The sequence below is a fragment of the Gigantopelta aegis genome, chromosome 14 (genome assembly GCF_016097555.1).
Source record: "Gigantopelta aegis isolate Gae_Host chromosome 14, Gae_host_genome, whole genome shotgun sequence".
In the NCBI taxonomy this organism is placed as follows: domain Eukaryota; kingdom Metazoa; phylum Mollusca; class Gastropoda; order Neomphalida; family Peltospiridae; genus Gigantopelta; species Gigantopelta aegis.
The window spans coordinates 30,623,574-30,644,706 of record NC_054712.1 but is presented as its reverse complement, the minus strand read 5'-3'; the positions used below and the strand labels follow the sequence as shown (position 1 = coordinate 30,644,706).

Here is a 21,133-nt window from a genome sequence, read left to right as displayed (position 1 = left end):
CATTAAAAAAAGGGACTCACCTCTGTGATAAATTCGCCAATAGAATTTTTTAAAATGCGAAAATTACTGTCATCAATAAAGTCACCAAATAAGTACATTGTTGGAGCCCGATACCCATTTGCAGTGTTTCTGCCAGAAAGAAATTTTTGGGTATGGTGCTATGGAATTGAATGTAACCACAGTCAAAGGGTGTATGGGCGGCCTCCTCCAGAAAGAAAATGGGTTAGATTTAGGGTTATGGTTAAGAAAAGCATACAATAATGATAAGAGTAATTAATTTTGTCAAAAGTGTAACTTAAACCAAATCTGCACAAAATTTGGGTATGGTGCCATATCTGTTTTACCCTCTGGCAGAAACACACAGTTGGGAAGAATTTTTTTTAAACCACCATGATGATCTTATGGAGAAAAAAAACCCCACCTCCGCGATCATTTCAATTTCCTTTCACTAATGAATATATGGACACCAGTAATCTATGTCCCATCCCTGAAATGAATATACCTACTGATGTAATTTTATTCCAGTCCAAGTTAAATGGTAATGGTAGTTTACACTTTTGACAAATACCTATGTTGCAATATGGTCCTATAATTAAATCATTAAATCCATGAAGTGATTTACCTTTTTTCTGTGTTTTCCAAGCAGGAACAAGCCAAGAACATAAACGACCTCCACCCTCTGTACGAGCTGCTCGGTTATTTTCAAACCTTGTTGCTGAATCATCGGACCACCTTCAGAAACAGGCTCGGATATACCTGAAATTTAAACTTTTCTTTACCACGCCTCTACAAAAAACAATCAGTGATCTGATTAACAAAATTACAGTATAGTTTACACATATAAAATAATTCTGAGACATGCTAGTTCAGTTGCTTCATTGAATGGTCTGCTTACAGATGGCAGAAATCCAGAATAAGAAATATACTACACTTGCTGATCGCAATGTAAAAAAGTAAAGTTTGTTTTATTTAACGACGCCGCTAGAGCACATTGATTTTTTATCTTATCATCGGCTATTGGACGTCAAACATATGGTCATTCTGACACTGTTTTTAGAGGAAACCCGCTGTCGCCACATAGGCTACTCTTTTTACGACAGGCAGCAAGGGATCTTTTATTTGCGCTTCCCACAGGCAGGATAGCACAAACCATGGCCTTTGTTGAACCAGTTATGGATCACTGGTCGGTGCAAGTGGTTTACACCTACCCATTGAGCCTTGCGGAGCACTCACTCAGGGTTTGGAGTTGGTATCTCGATTAAAAATCCCATGCCTCGACTGGGATCCGAACCCAGTACCTACCAGCCTGTAGACCGATGGCCTGCCACGACGCCACCGAGGCCGGTGATCGCAATGTCTCTTCCACTTCTCTCCTCGACGCTTGGTTGTTTTTCAAGTTACAGATTAAACCAATTATGTATATAGATTATTCAAGTATCCACTTTGTCGAACTGTTATCGTGCGCAGGTTTGTGTCAGTTCATATTCAACAGCATCCAGCTACATGTGTATGTACATGTGTACATGTGTGTTAAAAATCAAACTACAGCAATGATTCAGGGACCATAACCCTGATATTGCTATCATTTGTAATGTAGGACAATATATTTTTTTTTTAAAGGAAAAACAAAACAAAAACCTACTTCAAGTAAGGCAGAGATTGGTAAACAGTTATCTAATATTATTTATCTGGAAAAATAGATCACTTGCAGTTGTTGCAATCAGAAAAGCAGTAGAAACATTGAGCAGTAAGAAGTTTGTTTCCACTAAAATACATTTTTGTCAAAACAAATGCAGATGATTATCAGTTTTACTCTAGCTTTTTCATCAGCAGTGATGAATAAAAAAGTCTGATTATTGTTTAACGACACCACTAGAGCATATTGATTTATTAATCATCAACTATTTTATGTCACACATTTGGTAATTCCGATAGTCTTAGAAAGGAAACATGCTACACTTTTCCATTAGTAGCAAAGGATCTTTTATATGCATCATCCATCAGACAGAATAGTACATACCATGACCTTTGATATACACCAGTCTTCGTACACTGAATGGAATAAGAAATAGCCCAATGGGTCCACTAACAGGGATTGATCCTAGAGAGACCACACTTACAACTGGGCTACGTCCCTCCCCTTGCTGAACGAAGACTTGAATTATGGGGGAAGACATGAGAGTAATGGACAGTAACAAGACAGCACATACCTCCCATAAACTCCTCAAAGTCGTCGGCCGACTGGGGCTCGTAAAGTTCATCAGCCATCTGGTTGTCAATCCACTCCATCCAACAATCCAACTCACTCACCATGCCAGGATAGCGAGGGGTGTCTGCAAATAAAACAACAATTCAACTCACTTATGCCAGGATAGCGAGTGGCATCTGCAAATAAAACAATCCAACTTACTCACCATGCCAGGTCTACAAATAAACAATTCTCATCAATTAAATGCCTCGGCTGACCTCAACTGATTTTTATAAAAGTTAAGTTTGTTTTGTTTAACACCACCAATAGAGCACATTGATTAATTAATCATCGGCGATTGGATGTCAAATATTTGATAATTCTGACATATAGTCCTTCAGACAAACCTGCTACATTTTTTCTAATGCAGCAAGGGATCTTTTATATGCAGGGCTAAACATGTGCGCTAATCTTCGAATCCGATTCGCGCAATCATAAAACATCCAAATCTATTTGGAATCGTGTGAAATATTTCCACAAATTTATTAAATTGAATAATCAGTGAGTAAAACATTAAAAAAGTCTGGTTATCAGGCTTCAGTTTAAACTGGCTTCAAAAGCGTAGCATACATTCGAATCTGTGCATGTTCGAAACACAGGCGTATCGAGAAGTCTGGCCTGGAGCCAAGCGGTGGTTGGTCCATTTCTATGAACATGTTTGTTCAGTTCTTACATAATAACAATAGACAGTAGTGTGCCACTTTTAGTAATACATCAAACATTTCTATGTTAGTTTGCTGATATTATGTTCCTAACCTTGAATTACCTGCTCTGTTTAATCAATAAATCTGTTTGTCGTTGGCGGACATGTACTTCAGTAATATCCATACAAACATTGAACCAATGCGCAAAATACATCGGCAAAAGTATCCCATGTGCTGTTTATCAATAAGCAATCTTCAAAAGTAATCTGGGCTGCATTCAGTCTGACGGAGCTGAAAAACATCCGCTAGACTGGTTTATGCACTTCACAGTAAACCAAATGGCCACGTTGGGAACCAATTAATTAGTTCGCTAACGTTAGCCAAATGTTTGCTGGCTAAACTTGGGGCTGGTAAGACACCTAAAAAACTGACTGTAAATAAAAATGAAACCAACAACTAAAAAACTGAGTAAAAAAACATTTTTGTTTGGGCGTTTTTTTGCTTTAACCTTGGATACACTGTTACTGACAAATTGGTTTTCTTCCCAGTAAATAGTAAGGGTTGGTATATATACACTAATCCATATACGAGAGAATTCTATACACTAACACTGTTGATAAAGTTCTCTGAAAATTTTTAGAATCGGAGGATTCCTATGGACTGCTTCCATGGGGATCCACATGGATTCTCGTGAAAAAAATAGCCAAATTTTTAGCCCTGATATGCACTTTCTCACATACAGGAAAGCACATACCACAGCCTTTGACCAGTTGTAGTGCTCTGGCTAGAACAAGACAAAAAATCCCAGTCAGTTGAATGGATCCACCAAGGTGCAAGCACCTCAAGCGAGCACTCAACCGAATGAGCTAAATCTGCCCACTTTTATAAAAGAAATTTGAAGAAAAATTAATGATTAAATTTGATTCAATTTAAAAATATTTAAAAATTGTAAAATGTTTTTTAATGTATTAAGTGACTGACTGAATAACTGAATGAATGAATGAATGCATACCATGGTCTTTGATATACCAGTCGTGGTGCACTGGCTGGAGTGAGAAATAGCCCAATGGGCCCACTGACAGGGATCGATCCCAAACCAAGCGCTTTACCACTGGGTTACATCTCGACAACAAAACTGCGGGAAATATTAATTGGGGAATGCACTGTATACAGTGTACAGTATGTCGACGTCGGGCAAGATATCTCACCTGCAGTAGTCAGGTTAGGGTGGGAATAGGGTATTGAAAAAAAAAGGATGGGGTAAGGGGAATAATTGTGTTTTTTTTTTGTTTTAAGTATGGGTTGTACACGCAGAAACATTTTTCATAATTGTAAACAACCCCTTAGTGATCTAGTGTCAACAGTTATTCTCCCTTAACCATCAGGATTTTTAACTTTATGAATACCGGGTAAATGTTTTTTCACTCAACACTCTACTCACACTCTTTAGAAATAGCAAACTTGATCAATCTGGGAAGCAGCTCGGGAATGCCCAGCAACAATTCTGAAATGAAGTAAGCGAACAAATGTGAATATGTATAAAACAAACAAGTGGACTATTACAAAATATCAGTACATGCTAACCTATGGCTACTTGTGTCCAACTTAAAATTATTTAAACACCTTGTTGAAAAACATTCTGAGAATGCTGCTAAAGCAATACATGTCCCATTACCTAAGTTCAAGCGCCATAACTTTTTTTTTTAAATGGGTAAATCACCATGAAAATCAAACTTGATCCGTAAGCTACAATGTATATACAAAATTTTGATTTCTTGAAGAATTGTGATGATTTTTTTTCGGAAAACAATTTGTGGGACAGATGGACAGACGGACAGACGGAGATGAAACATATGGTCTCCTTTATTTGGACTGGTAGGGTTCTAAAAGCAGCACAGGGTCTTTTTATGTTCTTTCCCAGGGCTAGCTCTGGCATTCGCCAAATTTGCCAATTGCAAAATTTGAAAGCAGTTGGCGAATTTTATTTTAATTTGGCAAAATAATTTCATGTAATAATTGACATTTTAAAGAAAATAACTTGATTTCTGCAATTTTGAAGTTTAATAGACAATTTGGCGAAATATTTTGCTCACCCAGAGCTGGCCCTACTTTCCTGTATACATGACAGCACATACCACATCTCAACCTTTGATGTACCAGTCATGGGGTACTGGTTGGGACAGAAAGGTTCATCAATTCTACTACCCATCTCACATCAGGTGAGTGATCCATCTTTGTGCTACGTTGATGGATATCAAACAAAACATTCATTACTGTGTGTCACTATTACTCATCAGTCCAGTTGCATTACAAATACTAAAACTGGCAAGAAAAAGTATCACCAACAAAGATACACAACATGTTTGATTTAGATGAAGAAACAAACAACACACATGGACAGTTGCTCATGTCATTTTGTACTGAAAGTCTCCTATTCCTTACACTGACAAATAACGCATCTATTCAATCTAGTGTCTGATTTCACTTCGAAAGTCCAGGGCGCAATACTACGATTAAAACACTCGCCAATGCGAGTGAAATTCTGTTATGGTGATTTAAATTTGCAAAACACTCGCCAAAAGGAGTGTAGATTATTTTGTCTGAATCAAGCTGTCACTGTAACAAATTTTAGTTTACTGTATCAGACAACACATATATTGACAATCAGAACTGTAAACATACACTTCCACGTTTCGTGCCGTGTTGGCGAATCATGAACATACCCTTGAGTAAAATAAAACACAGGTTGGTGTTTTAAAGTTCTTTAAAAAAAATTTATTTCATATATACATATATATATATAATAAAAATAATAAAAGAAAAAGAACTAATACATGTACTTGATATGTTGTCTGGCAAGTAACAATCTTGGGTTGGCTAGCGTGTTTTTTCATTCATTAGCAAGTTGGCGAGTAAATATAAAGCGCTGGTTTGCGCCCTGAAGTCCCAACTGTTTATTAAAGCATATACCAAATTGCCTAACATATTGGTCTTTGTATACTACATTTACTTGTAACCCTCCTTACCCTGATTGATGTCGCGTAAATTGACAAAGCCTCGACTTCTTTTCTGCTTGTTCTGAGCAAACACTGCAAAAAATATTTCAGTAATAAAATCAACAAAAACATTCAACTGCTTTATCAAGTACAACAATTACTCCTGGAGTCAAATTTTAATTTTAGGGGTATGCAAAGTCTTACCTTTGGTTTAATAACAAAAATTAGAGAAAATTGCCAAACTGGTTGCCAGTATGGAGGACAATCACAGCACTTGTCATCGGTGCCATGGTAAAATTTGAACTCAGTCACTCAGCTAACTCTTCTACCATCAAGAATCAAAGGAATGATTAGCAATGAGTGAAATGCTGCTTCCACACTGAATTTCAAAAATAATTTTGACACTAAACACAACATATGTACAAAGATTTAGAAAATAAACTCACGGGATGATTTGTTTTCATAAATGTCCAGATCGGAAATGACGACAGCAAGAATCCGACAAAAGTTGGCAAGCTGCATATCGTCCAGACAACTAATAAGACCACGCATGTTCGCTGTGAACAGAAACATTGACATATAAAGCTATTTGTATACATAGTAACAATGAAGTTTTTATTTAACTCTACTACCTGTCTGCAAATAATCATTTTTTTTTTAACAGTAACTGGGTGGGATGTACACCTTCACTAAGTACAAAGCATTAGTTGGTTAAGTTTTACACAAATACCTATCTAAAATAACACAAGACATCTTTTGGCGAAACGGTAACCAGAACTAAGTTTTATTACCACAAATACAAAATACAAAAAAGCGTACTCAAAGTAACGATCCAATTGCGGTCAACAGAACCAACCTATTCAGGCTACTGGCGCAGAATCTCAAACACGATTATGGAACTGTGTGTGTAACAAAGATTAGAGATTAATTTTCCGTTTCAAACTAACAAGTAAAAATAAATAAACTAATTGGCATTATATGCAGGATTCGAAATAGTAGCCTGCGAAAAGCAGTCTATGTTTTTAGACCGAGCAGGTAAAATAGAAATTCACCTGCTAACACACCACAACAAAAACAAAAACCTGCAGTGCATTTTGTTCAATAGTCAGTTGTTTGTAAGACCATCTCCCCTGCTACTTAGCTCATAATTCTGTTATATTTTAACTCCACAACACTCTAAATCCATGTCAGAGGTCATAATTTTTTACACTGTACCAAATCCTCACCTCACCCTGTGCTAATCAGGGTTTTTTTCCCCGAGCAGACCATATTTTTTTTGTTAGCAGGACATCTCTTTTGACCTATCATCTTAAACAAAAATTAACAGCAGGCCATGGTTTGCTTCCCATTTTGAGCCCGAATATGATTGGTCAATAGAGGCAATGTTAGAGTCTGACCTAGCTTGCCTGGTTATATCACGGTAATTCATCATGTTCATTGTTTCCAAATATTTATACAAATGCAAAAATAACAAGCATTATGAGAGTACTGCTGAAGTAATACATGTCTCCTACTGGATCCAACAATTTTTCTTATCTCCTAAATTCATAGGCCCTCTGTGAAAAGTGGATAAATCACCATTAAAGTTAAATTTGATCATAAGTATGTGATAAAGCTATATACAAAATTTCATCTCAATATCTTCAGGCAGTTCAAAACAAAAGTCCGAAGTTCACGAGTCATAACTCCCGTCAAAAATGGGTAAAGAAAGTCAAACTTGATCTGTATTAGTACATGATACAGAAGATAATAAACAAGTTACCAGTTATTATCAAATTTATGTCCCGAGTAAAATAATTTTCACTTGTCACGAGCCTTAGCGAGTGACAAATGAAAATTATTTCACGAAGAACATAAATTTGATAATAACTGGTGCCAAGTTCGTTATTCTATTTATTACCTGTATAGAAACGATATAAACCACTTTACGCACATGATACGCCCATTGTGAGTCTGATGGAAAACAATATGATGTTCAGAATATAGACAAATTATTTGATTAGAGACCTAGTAATTATACGCAAGACACTGCCATCACAAGTTGCTCCTACATGATGGTCTGTATGCAAGATATGGTCCGTACGAGTATTTACTGTTATGTGCAGTAGACCGTGAAAAGTAGGTCACAGTGACCTAGTAATAGTATGCAACACACCACAAGTCCATGTTATTCTAACATGTGAGGTTTCCTGATCCTGTATGCAAAATATGGTATGGACAAGAAATAGTAAAATAACAGACAGACGCACATATGTATGTACAGATGGACAACGCCATACCCATAATACGACTCATCATAGATAGGCCTTATAAAAAAAAAAACCATCTGGAAAACTTTATATGGGGAAGATGGACAGACAGACGGAGATGAAACCTATAGTCCCCTCTGGTTGGACCGGTAGTGGAACGAAAAATAAAATATTAAAAGTAAGAAAATTTAATAAATTGAGAATTGCTTCATTGAAGTCCAGGCAGGATTCCTTCAGTTTTTCTTTAATCATGGAAAACCATCCGCTCTGAAAGTTTACTCACTGATTCTGTGCAAGTCTAGGACTTCTCTACGTGACTGTAACATGTCTTCTATCAACTGACACGCATTGATAAATGTCTTCTTGTGTGCCAGCAGTGTGAAGATGTAGTTAATGATGTCATCATTAGTCAACAGTTCATGTGATACCTTCTCTGCAATATACTGAAATATAAAACATGAATAAAAAAGAAGAAAGAAGTGTTTTATTTAACGACGCACTCAGCACATTTTATTTACGGTTATATGGCGTCAGAGACATGGTTAAGGACCACACAGATTTTGAGAGGAAACCCCCTGTCGCCACTACATGGGCTACTCTTCCGATTAGCAGCAAGGGATCTTTTATTTGCTCTTTCCACAGGCAGGATAGCACAAACCATGGCCAGCCTGTAGACCGATGGCCTAACTATGACGCCGGTAATCATGGAAAGGACGCTAGAATACATGTGTATTTTAACTAAATATGGTGTTCAGGCACTTGTGCATACATTTTAGAAGACGGTGGGGGCTAAACTGTGGCTAGGAAAGTTATTTGGATTTACACATGCTTCCCTGGAAAAAGTATTTTAAAAATTTGCTTAAGGGGAGGGTTCCACTGCCGAAAGCCACCCTCTGCACACATTCCTATGTTTGTAATTACAGTAGAATCTCATTGGCTCGAACACCCAACGGTCGAACCTACCGGTATTCTCGAACCAAGAACAATGTCCCGATTTGTTTCTGTATTGAAACCCTTTTATTTTGGTGCTGATCGGTCGAATACCCCTGGGGTCGAACAGAAGCTTTCTCTCGAAACAGTTTATTGGTCTGAACTGTAAAATTAAACATATTTAGCTCCAACGACTAAGTCTATTCGAAGAAAAAAATTATTCTATTTATGTAAAAAATGTTCGACCCTTTCACGTCAGTCACAAAGTAAGTTATTATAAATTCGGAAGTGGAACGAATTAATCCTTGATCATATGCCGGCTTATGTTGTTTATTTAGCACCTATCAGTAATTGTCTTTCTAGTACAGACAATTGTACTACGATAATCGTTAGCTGAATGAACCTTGCATGTAACACCAATCAATTGGTGAGCCTAGACAGGCCTCGCCGGTTTATTTTAATCGCTACTCTATGCATGAGCGTCGGTATATTTTGTTTTTAACTGTAAATACACGAGATCAATGTAATGTAGTTATTGCAACAATAACAAGTAGAGGGCCTCCGCCTGTGCTTCATGCACTTTCAATTTTTCTCAACATTGTCAATATGTCGCGAAAGATTCTACAACAGCATAACAAAGAACGATTTCTAAAATTAATAAATATTTATAAATACAGACTACCAGTGTGTTTATTTGTTTATTTAACGGTGATAAGTAATAGTTACAAATATATAGCTCATCCAAGATTTGACGGCGACTTCGTTACTCATGAGTCAATCGGACCATCTCGTCCAAGCCAGTTTTACGGAAATATGCGAGGTGTTCCGATTGGTTTTTGTCACAGAAGCACCCGACAACAGCCAAATGCATGGTTCGAACTACCCGATGGGTGGAACAGACTTTGATGCACCGACAGTGTTCGAGCCAATGAGATTCTACTGTATATAAAAATTGCTCGTCATTTTTAAATACGTTTATTGAAATACAACCATCACAAACACTGCAATTTTATACAATTTGTGATGGTTATACACTGATAAATTCAAAAAAGTTATGAACAATTCTTATAAACAATAATGCAAGGCAGTCAAGACTCCTAGGAGTACGGGGGCATTGCCGAAATGGTGGATGGCATAAAAACTGGACTACTGGTTAAGTATAAAATCCAGATTGCTGGGTTGGTACAAAACCTGGACTGCTGGGATGAAATAGTGAATTCTGACAAAACTATAATAATATATAGAGTCGTATCATTTAGACAAAACTTGATGTTTCAGAGAAGTTTCAAATTGAATCCAGCAATGTGGGCAAGAAACTGCATAGTAATTTGTGTCATTGAATTAGACTGTCGTGAACAGTAAAAACCGATTGATGTAGAGTAGATTAGAATGAGAGTAGATTAGAATGAGAGAAAACGTAACTGGTTCAGCAAGTGAGCTCTGTCACTAAGAAGAAAATACTTACAAAATTACTTGTGGTGGTAATTTTAGTCAAAATCTCAAGAACCACACTCTTTACTCTCAGCATTGATTCTGACTCCCAAATCACTAAAAACAGAATAAGCAAACATGTGAAAGTAAATTTAAAATATAAATACATCCTAAAACATTTGAAAAAAATGCAGGCCCATTATATTCATTCTCGCAATTCAAATTTGTACACATGAACTGTTTTTAAATCACAAATCTAGTATGAACTATTAATAGGCTAAAAATACTGTAGTTACAGCAGACCTCTGAGAATTAAAAATATACATAAACCATTTATAAATAATGCCAAAACATTACAGGCTTAAATACAGCAAATCCAGTTACTCAATATTTACTAAACTTATGCAGACAAACAAAACAATCATTCTCAGAATTTTCAAAGGCCTGTATGGTCCTGCGATGATGCAAATAGTGATGACAAGGTGTAATAGACTTAAATTTCCTTCTTTTTTTTTACATTCCATCATCATACAATCAATAAAACTAAATTTGCATGTTAACAATGAGCCAGCATACCTTTGTTTGGTCGTGTTGTATGTGGAAAGAGAGAGCCAAATGTCAACAATCTCAGGAGAATCTAAAATAAAAAATAACAATATTTAACACAATCCAATTTTGTTGTTTTTTTTGTTTTTTTTATACTCGGCATTCAAAAGCGTAGACAAGTAGATTTTTAGAGGTACTAGTCTGGCAGCAGACTGGTGAAAATTTTTGCTGATTCCTTTCACTGCAACCTATTTGCAAATGCAGAATATGACAGAATTTGTTTTCTTCATCTTTTGTTTAGCGACAATTGGTACCGGTAATCACACTGGAAGTAAATTAACAATTGCTTAGTTTAGTTGTAGTTGTAATATTTTTGTTTAAGTTTAGCAGGACACAAAATACCCAAAAATATTTTTAAAAGCTAAACCTAAGCATGTCTCGTGACATTGCTGTTGTAGTTTATACAATGTTCAGTGCTATCTCTATTAGAAATAATGTTGTACAGCCTCAAACAGGGCTCACCCTGGATCGAAAATACCTTAAGTTGGCGACGAAAGAATTTCCATGTTAATGAAAAATTTGGCTAAAGACTTTCTTTTACCGTATAATTTTTTGTTTATAACTTTCAACCGATTTTGTTTAGTGTTCCGGTTCGTACCAAATTTGAGCACGTGGCTGGTTTTCACTCTATTTTCGGAAACAAGCGAATATCGATCTAATACTCAAAATTAGAATACACAGTTAAAGATTTTAATGATAAAATATTAGATTATTATATAAAATGTGTTTCACCCAAAATAATATCTAAAGTTTTATTTTACCTCAGAAAGCTTTCGTTTAATGTAGGTTAGGTCGCACGGCCCAGTTCATTTCTGGAATGTGGGGGTGCAAGTAGAAAATGTACACATGCGTTCCACCGTTCTACAAATATTATTCAACTATCTTTAATGTTACTGGTATAAATTGTATATAAATATTATTTCAAATACACTTGGTCAGCAATTATAAATTGTTTGTGCTATATTTGTTAATAAACTTTATCCTAATAAGCCTCACTGTTAGAAATAGAATGCTCGGAGCAAGTTGTCGCTTTCTACCTATTTTCGGACTGCAATAGATGCCAGTGTTTTGTTTGCAATAAACATGTAAAAGACGCGTTCTTTGTGTTTATTTATATTTTATTGACGGTCTACAATGAGTAAGACAAAAAACTAAAAGAATAATAGTGTTTAACATCAAAGCGTACAGGTAATTAGTTAAAATGACGTTTTATCCACATTTCAGAAAATTAAAATTTATAAAACCGTATATAAATCAATATAATGAATCGGAGATTTGACGGAAAAAAACGAATGTAACATTCTACGGGAATTCCCTTATTTGTGTATTAATAACAGAAACAATAACACTGGAACATATTTTGTTCACTATTAATAGCTTTCCTATCAAAAGATACCTACAAAATGCAGTTTTCAACAATATCTCAATGAATCCAGAAAGAGGGTGTGTGACCGAGAGGCATGGGGAGATGGGGTAAGGGTGTTGTGTATTACTCACATCAACTCCACCTAGCTCACAAAACTCATTGGCAAACTTGTTTTGATTTTCATCCTGGGGTCCATCATCATGGTTACGCCTAGGTTCAAAGTTCATCAATTTTCCAAGAAGTTTCTAAAAATCAAAAATAAGTTTAATCAAATCTTGACTTACAAACACAATCTGAAGTAAAGAAACTGAATAAGATTGAACATTTCTAACTATATTACCATTATTGACACTGTTTCAAAGTTAAAATTTACCCATTACCAAAAGTAAATGTCAAAACATATTATTCATTGATAGCACCAAAATAAAATCTTTGAAGTGGACTCTTGTTACCATCAATTTACATCACAAACAATCAAAACTAATCCCTAAAATGATTGTTTATTTAGTTAACTGGTCTCTTTGTTGACTTGCCATGACATGTGGATACTGTTTTGATGGGTCCGAGACTTCAATGGAGATCAAAAGAATGTGTGTCAACTAAAGTTCTCAACTTTGCATTAGTCTCGTTGCACAGAAGCATAACAGACATAAGCCTTACGAGTACTCGGGGCTCTACATTAACTTTTTACGGCACCTGTCCTGTAGGATATGCAAAAAATTAAACTACCTGTCCCATCAGATATACCACATGTCCTTGTATATTTGTTACTTTTTTTGTTTTCCGCATTCATCACATGACATGAGTTAGAAATCAGTATCCAGGAGTCGACTAGAAGAATCTTTATTGCATCACAAAATAAGATTGTGAACTTAACAATAAAATCTTCAATGTAGTCAGTGAGTCACAAATCTCAGTAAAAGAAAAACAAACAAACACACAATCAAATGACAACAATCAACTGATGAATATTATGTTCAATAAGATGAAAATTAGCACTCGAGTTTCAAATGACCGAACATCAAGTGTAGTTGCATCCATATCACAATAAACAAAACAAAGAATATTAAAAAATCAACTGATTGATATGCTCAATAAGATAAACCTCAGCACCAGTGTTTCAAACAATCGTTCACCAATCTAGTCACATATCACAGGAACAAAACAAAAAACAAACCAACATAATATGTCAGTTTGTTTATTTGACAGATAATTGATGGGTTTTTTTTTTACTGGATGTCACGTTATTGTTTTCAATAGGTGCTGGCATTGACAACTTATAATCTATGGTGCGAAATTGTCCGTCTGTTAACCTAATTAAATTATTTTGCCATCCACTTTCAATCTTGCTGATTCAACTATTTACACAGATGGAAGTATGATGTATGTAGGTATTTTGCCATTTACATTTGCTACTCTGCCAATTACTTCCGAATTCTACTGAAATCACTGCATGTTTTTTTAATTGATTTAGAAGGGTTGTTTTGTGAGAAAATACTTACGTAAATATACACCGCCCCTGGCCCTTTTCCAGTCCAGCAGACGACAACGTACTGCAGATGACAGCAATTGACCAATGACAGCGCGCTACATAAAGCCATGGCTTGCCATAAGAAATATTTTGATTGATCTGTTGCGTTATGGCATTTTAACGCATGCGTATTGGAAGTTACCGAAATATCAACTTCCGACATTGGGACAGAATCAACAAGATCGCTGAATAAATGCGAAAAATTAGCAATATCATCGGATTTTGAAGCACCTGTCCGGTCGGACAGGTGAAATGGGGTATTCAGATGCCCCCAGTAAATTCTACCTGTCCCGGACAGGCGGACAATCCTTACTGTCGAGCCCTGGTACTTGTTTTGTTAGAAGGAGCTGGTTACAACTATCTATTAAAGTATTTATCTTTGACGGTAGTTTGGAACTCACAAACGTCAGAAACAATCTACCTAATTTATTCAACAAATCAAGTTTTGTTCATTTGTGTCCACGCCTTCTCTCTGTGTATAAAATATTTTAACAGCTGACCAATGGAAGTCGACATCTTATAATTGCTATTGTGTGAAGGATATAGTTTGGAACCAGATGTCAAACATAATTATTTATAAATATATTTTCCAAATAATTATTATTAAATGAAGAAGAAAAAAAATGAAGAAAAGAATAAAATTCCATGACTTTCCAGGATGTTAATTAATTTTTCCAGGAGTTTTAAGCACTTTTCAGGATTAAAATAAAACAAGCACTTTCCAAGATTTTCCAGAATGCGTGCGAACCCTGGTGATGACATGTACGTCAACTCACAGATATGTGATGACTGGAATCTTGAAGAAGTAATTATTGTGAGAAATGTCACTATTTTGAAAAGAATCAGTCTGTTACTTTATTTCCAATATGACATGTAGCGCTTGCTCTGTTTTGTCAGTTGGATAATTGACAATGCAGACAATGTCAAGACCTCCACTGTGGTGATAAAAATAGATAGTGAAGTGATGTTTTCATTTTGTTTACAGACATTTTATTACATTTTTGTTAATAGTTAATGCAAATCCAGATAGATTCAGATGTTTAATGAACGAGTGAATCCAGACACAAATCAGATTCGGAGATTCATGGCATCTTTTTTTTTGGGGGGGGGGGGGGATTGCTCCCCTACAAACAGTACTTGTGTAATAAATTTTAGTTGTTACAATAGGTAATCCTAAATTTAAAACACTTTCTCCTGTAGGCCCCTAACTTGTCACAAACTTAATTATATAGTGTATTCCTGAAAAACATTGAATTAATAAAAACATGAAAAGAAAAATGGCTTTTTTAAAAAGAGAAAAACCACAGAGTTTTCTAATTTTTAAATGTGTCAATTGCAACAGCTTTGAGATATTTTCTATGTACTAACCTTGAGACACTGCAGACACTCTGTCGTGTCATAATCCAACTGAACGCTGAAACTGTCCAATGACTGAACCAACTGTGGAATTTCTTGTTCATCTCCAATTTCTTTCAGAATGTGTGTTGGCAACTAAAGAACAAAACAGCTTGACAAATAAACAATTATTTTTAAAACATTGTTATAACAACATCTGTGATGGGCAAATGTTCTTAATAAATATGTACATTAGTGAATGGAGTTTACCTACCATTCACAATTATCAACATTTTGATTTTAAAATTAACTGAAACTATCGTATTTGCCAAGTGGTTAAATAAAATAACTTTAGCTTCAAATGTAGTGTACATGTAAAACAAGAAACCATACTCTGTTTATATCTACATCTGCCAATGTTGTGATTTTTAAGATCACATAACATCAAAAATAACTTGTCTGTTCATTTTAAAAATATAATTTTTTTAGGCAGTTCAGCTTGACAGCTACCAACTAATTTTCTTAACTCCCGGCCCTAATCTAGAACTGAAATGTGTTGAGTGCGTCATTAAATAAAACATTTCTTTAATCTAGAATTGAAAAATTAGTAGTGACTTCTCCCTTCCCAGAAGAAAGGGGAGAAGTATGATAAAACTAGTCAAAGTGAATAAATATTCAGTACATTTCATAACCTTTTCGCCATGTTCCGTGTTCATTCAGAAAAATTCTGATTTATACACTCGGTTCTAATCGTAATAATTCAATATAAAATACTACTTCCAGTAATAAAATTTAAACAAAACAATTGTATGTTTTATTTAAAAATGAGATATTATAAAGTAGTTGATAATGTGTTAATTAAAATGAAAGTAATAATGTGGCATTGTGTGGACTCCCATGTCCAGGTGACATTTCATCTATAAATAACAATTTAAATATCAACCAATTACACTTCGCCTTTTATAGCGTTATTCGGGAGCATACAAATTTTTAAAATATTGGGTGCAATAGGCGAACTTGTTGGTCTACTTCAACATTAAAAAAACAGGGGGAAAAGTGCATTACTAAACTCCGGAATGTATACTAGTATAAACAGATTTTATGGCTATACGATCAGTTTTTGTGTCTTGAAACAAATTTTATATTGAAATTAGTTTCCGGCATACTTTGTAATTCACACAAATCATTTTGTATACACTCAGCATAACCCTGAATGTTTTCAAATTCTTTTCAAATCACTAGCATGATTTTGCAATTAAGGTTTTGATTGGTCAAATGAAAGGTGAACTGGACATGAGCTTCAACGGGGTGCTGTTAGATCTACAGGTAATAATAATTAACCAGTGGAGCTAATTTTAATGAGATTGAAAACCCACTAGTCCATCTGGCGACTCACAATTTTGAATTAGAACTGTAATGTTGACTTCCGAATTAAAAAAAAAAATTGTACATTGTGCAGTGTCATCTGGATATTTTGTAAGCAGCATGACTTCAGCCGAGGTGTTCCGATAGTAGAACATTTTATTGTTTTCCAATTAGTTATTTTCCTCCTTTTTATTTCAGTGGCATAGTAAAACTGTTGACAAATGTTTTTTAATTAGGCTATTACAAAAAAATTCTAATTCCACAGGCATGTGATGTCTGTTGTATGATTTTGTTTTTGAAACTGGATTAGGTCCAAAATATTAAATCCACTTCAGACTTCTCACACTTAATTTTTAGTGGAATATCACCACTTATAATAAAAACTATGGAAGTGCATGGTAGTGTTCATCATTAAAATCATTTCCACAAAGTCGACAAACACAAAGATATACGTTAACCAAGCTTGACAATCACATTTAAAAAAATGCTTTTCTGTGTGTTTTTAATGGTAAGGTAGGGTGTCGCCTGGCCGCCCACCGTCACCATTCATCAAATACAACATTAAACATCTAGGTAATATTTATGGTAAAACATCAGACTGTTACCACTCTATTGTCAGGGTTAGGTTCCCTCTTTATACATGTATGTATCAATATAAGGGTACCAGACGTTTCTCCCCCCAGCCAGTTCTCCCCCAATCAATTCGCCCCAAGTCAGTTAGCCCCCACGTGCATAACCAGTTCGCCTCTACAAAGGTACCAGTTCGCCCCCAGTCAGTTCGGGTCGTGAATTTTTATATTGGTCACGGCCTGAGTAATAAAGTTCTGTTTTGATATATCCATACGCGTTTGTTCTGTGTTAAATACGAATGCCAGGCTAGGCTAGGCAGGTCAGGTCATAGGGTTTTACGTGCACATTCAGAACAAGCTGTTGTAGCGCACGCCTGTCACGGGCCTCCATGCATGGTTACTAATTAGTGGCCAAAAGAACCCCCGCAATAATCCCTGTTAGAATAATGCTCACCAGAAGAGGCCATATCGAATCGCTGTTCAAAGCCATCTTAGGTGTTAGCCGAATATGCATAATCAGCATCAAGGTTATATAGCTGATTAACCATTGTTTTATTTTTTTCTTCTTTAAACAGATCATATCTGGCAGGAATGGATGTTTTAATAAATGTTGATGTGGTTTGTGATTTTGTAAAAAAATGTCGGTGTCTACACTTATTCAGCACCCTACATTTAATTACATCTGAAAAAAATATAACCCTGTATTACAATTCTTATAATTCATGATCAGTCCAAATTGTGGAAGGACAACAACCCCTCCCCTCTAAGTAAAGAAACACACACAACACACACACTTTAACATTCTCTAAAGAAACAGTACAATAATTGTTTAAAAGTAACAACTAATTGGGGGTGAACTGACAAATATTTGGGGGCAAACAGGCAAACAGTTGGGGGCGAACTGGTACATGGGGCGAACAGGTCAAACTGGCTGGGGGGCAAAACGTCATGGATTCTCAATATAATGTGTAAAAGGCAGAATTCTCACTATACAAACATCCCATTCCATATTCTTAATTTAAAAAAAAAGAAAATGTTTCAATAAAACAGTAGACCTTGTATTTTACTTAGTTAACACAGGATTGGTATGTATTCTGTTATTGAACTACATTTTTAATCCATAGATTGGCAAAATAACAACTGTGTGGGGAAAAAAACAAATCATCGATTTGGGTTTCAACACTCGTCTGTTGGTGTGTACAACATGTCCCGTCCACGGCGACCTTGCTTCAAAAAAGAAAAAGAAGAAAGTGTTTTGATTCATATCTATAAATTAGTTATATCCTAGCTTAAACCATTCATTTACCAAAATGGTACATATCTGAGTAAAACAAAACGCATATCACTTATGTCGGAAGTTTGACAATGAATTCGCAGAAGTGACATTTGCACGAGTTTTGTTTGTTTTGTGGTTGGACTTCCATTACCTGACTTATACGTGTATATCCACTTCCTGTGTACTGCCAGCTTTCATGTGCTAAATATACAGACTTTGTACTAAGACATTTCTGACTTTTTCTTCGCAACATGGTGAATGAAAGCAAATTTAGCAAGAGAATAAAACTTCAGAGGACGGACAAACCCTCGGCGGGTAATTATTACACGCATGCGCAAAAAAAAAATTCCCCGTAAAAATTCTGCGAGTACATACGACGCATGCGTTAAACAATAGGAAATGTTTGTTTTAGTTTCGCGTTAAAATATTTGACATATTTGGTTTAGTCTTATTTTGTTTTAATTATAATAGTGTATTTCATCTATCATAATAATTGTTAAAATATGTTGTTTGGTTGGAAATTGTCTTAAAATTTGAAGCCTTAAAAGTTACAAATCGGATGCGAGTATATGCATGGCATCTTCTAAAACGCGGACTTATAGGTCACATAGGTTGGTCTAATACGCGAATTTTGGGCGTACTCCAATACACATTTGTGTTGCAAACCTCCGCTGCTCTTAAAAAAACTAACCCTTATTTCATTGTTATTTAACACAAAAATTAGTGTATCAAAGACAATGTATGATTTAGATTTACTTATGTTGTCAACAGTAGGATCGACACCGGATATTGGTACCGTCTCAATCTAATTGAAATCAGCTCTACTGGTCTACCAGTAGGCTACTGGTAATACTATTAAATAGTTATTAACCAGTGGAGCTAATTTTAATCATATTGGTACTATCCTAGCGACAAATCATGCTAGCACAGGTAGACGAAATTAATTATTTACTGTTGGGGTCATTTACCATTGTTCATGTTCGTAGAAGTTCATATAGGATACATTGCATATAATAATGCATTTTTAAATGGTGACTGTGTGCGCGATGTACGGTGAATTGATACAGTTATTTACAGTCTTGAGCAATGTTTAACTGTTTACTCAAGATTAACTGTTTGTTTGCTAAAAGTCTTAATTAAATGTAGGTCTGGGAGTGGGAGTGGGAACTATTTTCTCGTGCCCCTATCCACAGAGGTTCAGGCACGCCCACTACGGATTTAGCCTCTGACTTCGCCAGTGACTAACTCCGGAGCAGGAGGGGGGGGGGGGGGGGTAAGTTTGAGGTGGGCGGAATTTGGAAGAAAGCCATTTAGTAAGGTCAACGCGAGCGCGGACCAAATAGCAGACACTTCGTAAACTTGAAGTACACCGAGTGGGAGCCGTGCTCTGATTGGCTGAATTTCGATTCCTCGGTGAAGCCTGTTTTTTACCTAAGTCTACAAAGAGTAACTGCATCCAAAAACATGTCCGGACTCTAAAATTTAACCCAAAATAGTTAAGACTGCTCGGCCAAAAAGTTTTAAGGTGATTTTGAGCAATTGAACGGGCGCCAAAGTAAAATGCGTTAGACTACTTATATAAAAAAATAAACATAAGAATTTTGAACTGCTTCCAAAACGTTTAAAGTCTAACTAGCCCAAAAAGAGGTTAGTACTCACGGAGGTGAAGGAGGTTGGCAAAGGGGAGGACGTCACGGTGAGCCGATGAAGTTGGAGGCGTCTAAATGCGGGATGCCCGGCCGGTAAGTGGATCCTGCTATCGACTTGATAATGCTCGATATTCTTTCCCGGCTACGATTTTGATGATTCGATGGAGGGTCGGGTTATCCATTTCTGGGAGTAGCAGTGCTTGATTGTAGCTCCCACTCCGGCGTACGGTGAGACAGATTCCATGGCCATCCCGCATTGTGACGCTGTGGACGCAGAAGTCCCCCTCTGACGGGCTTGCTGGTAGCGGCATGAAAGCGCTAAGCTTTGGTTGAGTGAATAAGTTCCGGACGTCCTCGATGTTGGTTTTCACTAACTGGGAGTAGCGCGTTGATAGTTTGCCGGCCTTAAGTGACCACTGCTCCTCAGTTTCAACAACAGGCTTCGGCGGTTGCGTCGGGGGTCCTGGCTTGACTGGTTGGTCTCCTGGTGACGCAATCGCTTTCCGCTTGGCAACGGCTACCGATCGGGCCTGGGACTCGACTGCGGCACTCTTCCTAGGTGGAGGTGGCATCACAGGAGTCCCGGAAGCTGAGTTCAGCGGAGTTTGTGGGGGCGACTCCATAACCGCCTGGTTAAGGTCTGCCCCTGGTGGTTCCACTGTTGGTTCCGGCTGAGCTGGATCCTCTAGTTTCCCCGGTGTAGATCGGTGCCGGGGATGTTCAACGTAAGGGGCCGCCGCCGGCAGTTGAGCTGCCGGTTTTGCACCCCCCCCCCCCCCGGTCCATCCCTGGCGCGTCCGTCTTCCTCCTTCCTCTCTTCCTCGGTGGCTTCTTGACCGGGTCACCGTACACCAAGGTCACGGTTGCCCGTGGCCCGGTGTACGTGACGCGGTATTCCAGCAACGCTCCGTAGGAGACCATAAGTCCCCCCAGGTGGG

At 36.7% G+C, this 21,133-nt stretch overlaps 1 protein-coding gene across 1 annotated transcript in view; it reads right to left on the bottom strand.

Annotated features, from left to right (window-relative positions):
- Positions 1–18,855, bottom strand: part of LOC121388617 (short transient receptor potential channel 4-associated protein-like) — a 45,989-nt gene extending 27,134 nt beyond the window's left edge. The window contains exons 1-11 of the mRNA XM_041520028.1: positions 18,698–18,855; positions 15,370–15,492; positions 12,602–12,715; positions 11,075–11,135; positions 10,533–10,615; positions 8,421–8,580; positions 6,335–6,445; positions 5,919–5,981; positions 4,334–4,396; positions 2,211–2,333; positions 623–756 (exon numbers count right to left, since the gene is read on the bottom strand). Coding sequence (XP_041375962.1) covers positions 623–756; positions 2,211–2,333; positions 4,334–4,396; positions 5,919–5,981; positions 6,335–6,445; positions 8,421–8,580; positions 10,533–10,615; positions 11,075–11,135; positions 12,602–12,715; positions 15,370–15,492; positions 18,698–18,799 — 1,137 coding nt within the window. The 5' untranslated portion in view covers positions 18,800–18,855. The remainder of the gene's footprint in view (positions 1–622; positions 757–2,210; positions 2,334–4,333; positions 4,397–5,918; positions 5,982–6,334; positions 6,446–8,420; positions 8,581–10,532; positions 10,616–11,074; positions 11,136–12,601; positions 12,716–15,369; positions 15,493–18,697) is intronic.
- Between the last annotated feature and the right edge of the window lie 2,278 nt (positions 18,856–21,133).